We start from the raw sequence: 2,338 nt of genomic DNA, 5'->3' as shown, positions 1-2,338 counted from the left end.
CCGTCCCGGGAGCAAACTTTTTTGTTTTGGGAAAAAACCGGCCCGGGGGGGGGGGGGATTGATCCCGCGACCTGGCGCTTACAAGGCAGACGCGCTAGAAGCTAACTAGGCTGGCGTGGAGAGTTTTATCCGATCCATCGCCTTCCCACCGTGCACCGCCTGCCTTGTAAGTCGTGGGTTCAATCCCGGGGCGAACTTTATCCTTAACAGATAAGGTTCGTTCTCGGAACGGCTGGCTTTCTCCCATCCTTCAAATTCGGGATAATGAAACCTCCGCTGTTACAGTTTTCCCTATCAAACCTCTTGGCCTGTCACCCTGACACTTTTCAAATGTTACCACACGAGTATTAACATTTCAATTTCATTACCTCATCAGGTGGAGCTGACGTCCCATGATTATTCGTTCCAAGAACGTATACCAGGTCGAGATATTTCATATTCAGATCATGAAGCCATCAATGCTGTGTTTAAACTAACCAGGAAACCTGCCTCGGAACTTAGCAACTGTGTGGAGGATTTTAACTTTATAGGTAAGAACAATACTGGCGGTTTCTATACACTTAGAATCCGGTTTCTACCTAGATAGAATCCGGTTTCTACCCACTTAGAATCCGGTTTCTATACACTTAGAATCCAGTTTCTACACACCTAGAAGCCGGTTTCTATACACTTAGAATCCGGTTTCTACCCACTTAGAATCCGGTTTCTACCCACTTAGAATCCGGTTTCTATACACTTAGAATCCAGTTTCTATACACCTAGAAGCCGGTTTCTATACACTTAGAATCCGGTTTCTATACACTTAGAATCCGGTTTCTATACACTTAGAATCCAGTTTCTATACACTTAGAATAATGAAATTTTAAGCATTTCTATTGAAATCAGCGTGTTTCGAACTTCCTTTATCAGCGAAGAAAAAAAAAGTGGTTGAGCCCCATTATACTCGGTAATTAGGAGATACCATATCGGTCAAATCTCAGGTAGAACGTAGAATTTATAGCCTAAATTTGACGACATGTTTATGTTTCCACAGGGCCACGCCTGTATGAGTACATTCGAATGTTCTCGTAATAGCTACACAAGACTCGAGAAGATTAAACTCCTATCTCAGGGACAAAGAATAGATCATATCCTGTACAGATCTGGACCTTGGATTCAGGTAAAACCCCGCTCCTATCCTGAGTAGGACTGAAAAATCCCTTCACCCCGACACTTAGCGCTTGTCTAAACAAGGTCATTGAACCCTAGAAACCGTCACACATACGTTGTGTCCGGCAGAGATCTGGCCTGTCTAGTCCAGGCCTCTCCAGTGACCAACAGGTTTGGATTTATTTATTACCTATTATTATTATTATTATTTTTTTTTTTTTCATTTTTTATTTTTTTGATTATTATTATTTTTTAGGTTTGATAGAGGGAACTGTAACTGCTAAGGTCTTATCGTCCCCAAACCGAAAAGGGAAGAAAGACAGGATAGGAGGGAGCCAGCCGTTCCGAGAACGAACCTTATCTGTTTAGGATAAAATCCGGCCCGGGGGGGGGGGGGTGAAAAGTGCTTTTGTTGCCGCACCTGGCTAAAACTACTTTACAAAAGAACACCCAAGAACTCTTCCATGACTCCCACTGTATCCGGATAAATTTAAACAGTATAAGGGTAACCGGCTAAGTTTTATCCAGTCGTGGAGGTTCAATACTGAAATAACGGTGCGACTAGGGCATGTTTCCTGCCCAGGTGGTGATCAAACAAGAATTTAGTGAATGTTCCGCGAGATAGGAAAGTTCGGCTCGACCCGACCGGACAGAGAAATCAATTCTTCCACGTTTTATAATAGTCCGACGGTCATAACAAGAATGGATATTTCATTTAGGAGGTGTGTCAACGATTCAAGGCTCCCCCGTCCAAAAAGGACCAATCAAATTTTGTGTCGTAACTACCGAAGTACTAGACTTATACTTTATAGAGCTTGGACCATATGCAAGACTTGCTTATAGTACCCTGCAGTCCGAGGTGGACTACTCCATTACTTTAACCTTTACAATTATGAGCACACCATTGTAAACTTTTCACAATCCCACTGTCCGTGTTCTCCAAACTATCCCTCTCTTGACATTGTCGCCTCCAAGTAATAGGGCCTTAAAACCTTCCTAACCCTCTTCGGTCGGCAAGGCTCTTGCTTGGAATTAGACAATTCCTATTTCAGCAAGCGGGCGCTCTAACTTGGGTGCCTGAATGCTTCTGTCCGCCAGCGTGCCACCTCCGCTACCTAGCCTATTTTGAGAGGTGCGTATCAATCGAAGATCGCGCAGACGGACACATTCGCGGTCCCAGCGCCCTAGT

General features: G+C 44.0%; 1 protein-coding gene across 1 annotated transcript in view; it reads left to right on the top strand.

Annotated features, from left to right (window-relative positions):
* Positions 1-2,338, top strand: part of LOC103511859 (putative neutral sphingomyelinase) — a 4,748-nt gene that overhangs the window by 800 nt on the left and 1,610 nt on the right. Inside the window, exon 2 of the mRNA XM_026825485.1 lies at positions 286-530. Coding sequence (XP_026681286.1) covers positions 286-530 — 245 coding nt within the window. The remainder of the gene's footprint in view (positions 1-285; positions 531-2,338) is intronic.

The sequence above is a fragment of the Diaphorina citri genome, unplaced genomic scaffold, assembly GCF_000475195.1.
Source record: "Diaphorina citri unplaced genomic scaffold, Diaci psyllid genome assembly version 1.1 scaffold759, whole genome shotgun sequence".
Taxonomy (NCBI): Eukaryota; Metazoa; Arthropoda; class Insecta; order Hemiptera; family Psyllidae; genus Diaphorina; species Diaphorina citri.
The sequence above is the reverse complement of the archived record's forward strand: the minus strand, read 5'-3'. Positions and strand labels throughout refer to the sequence as shown.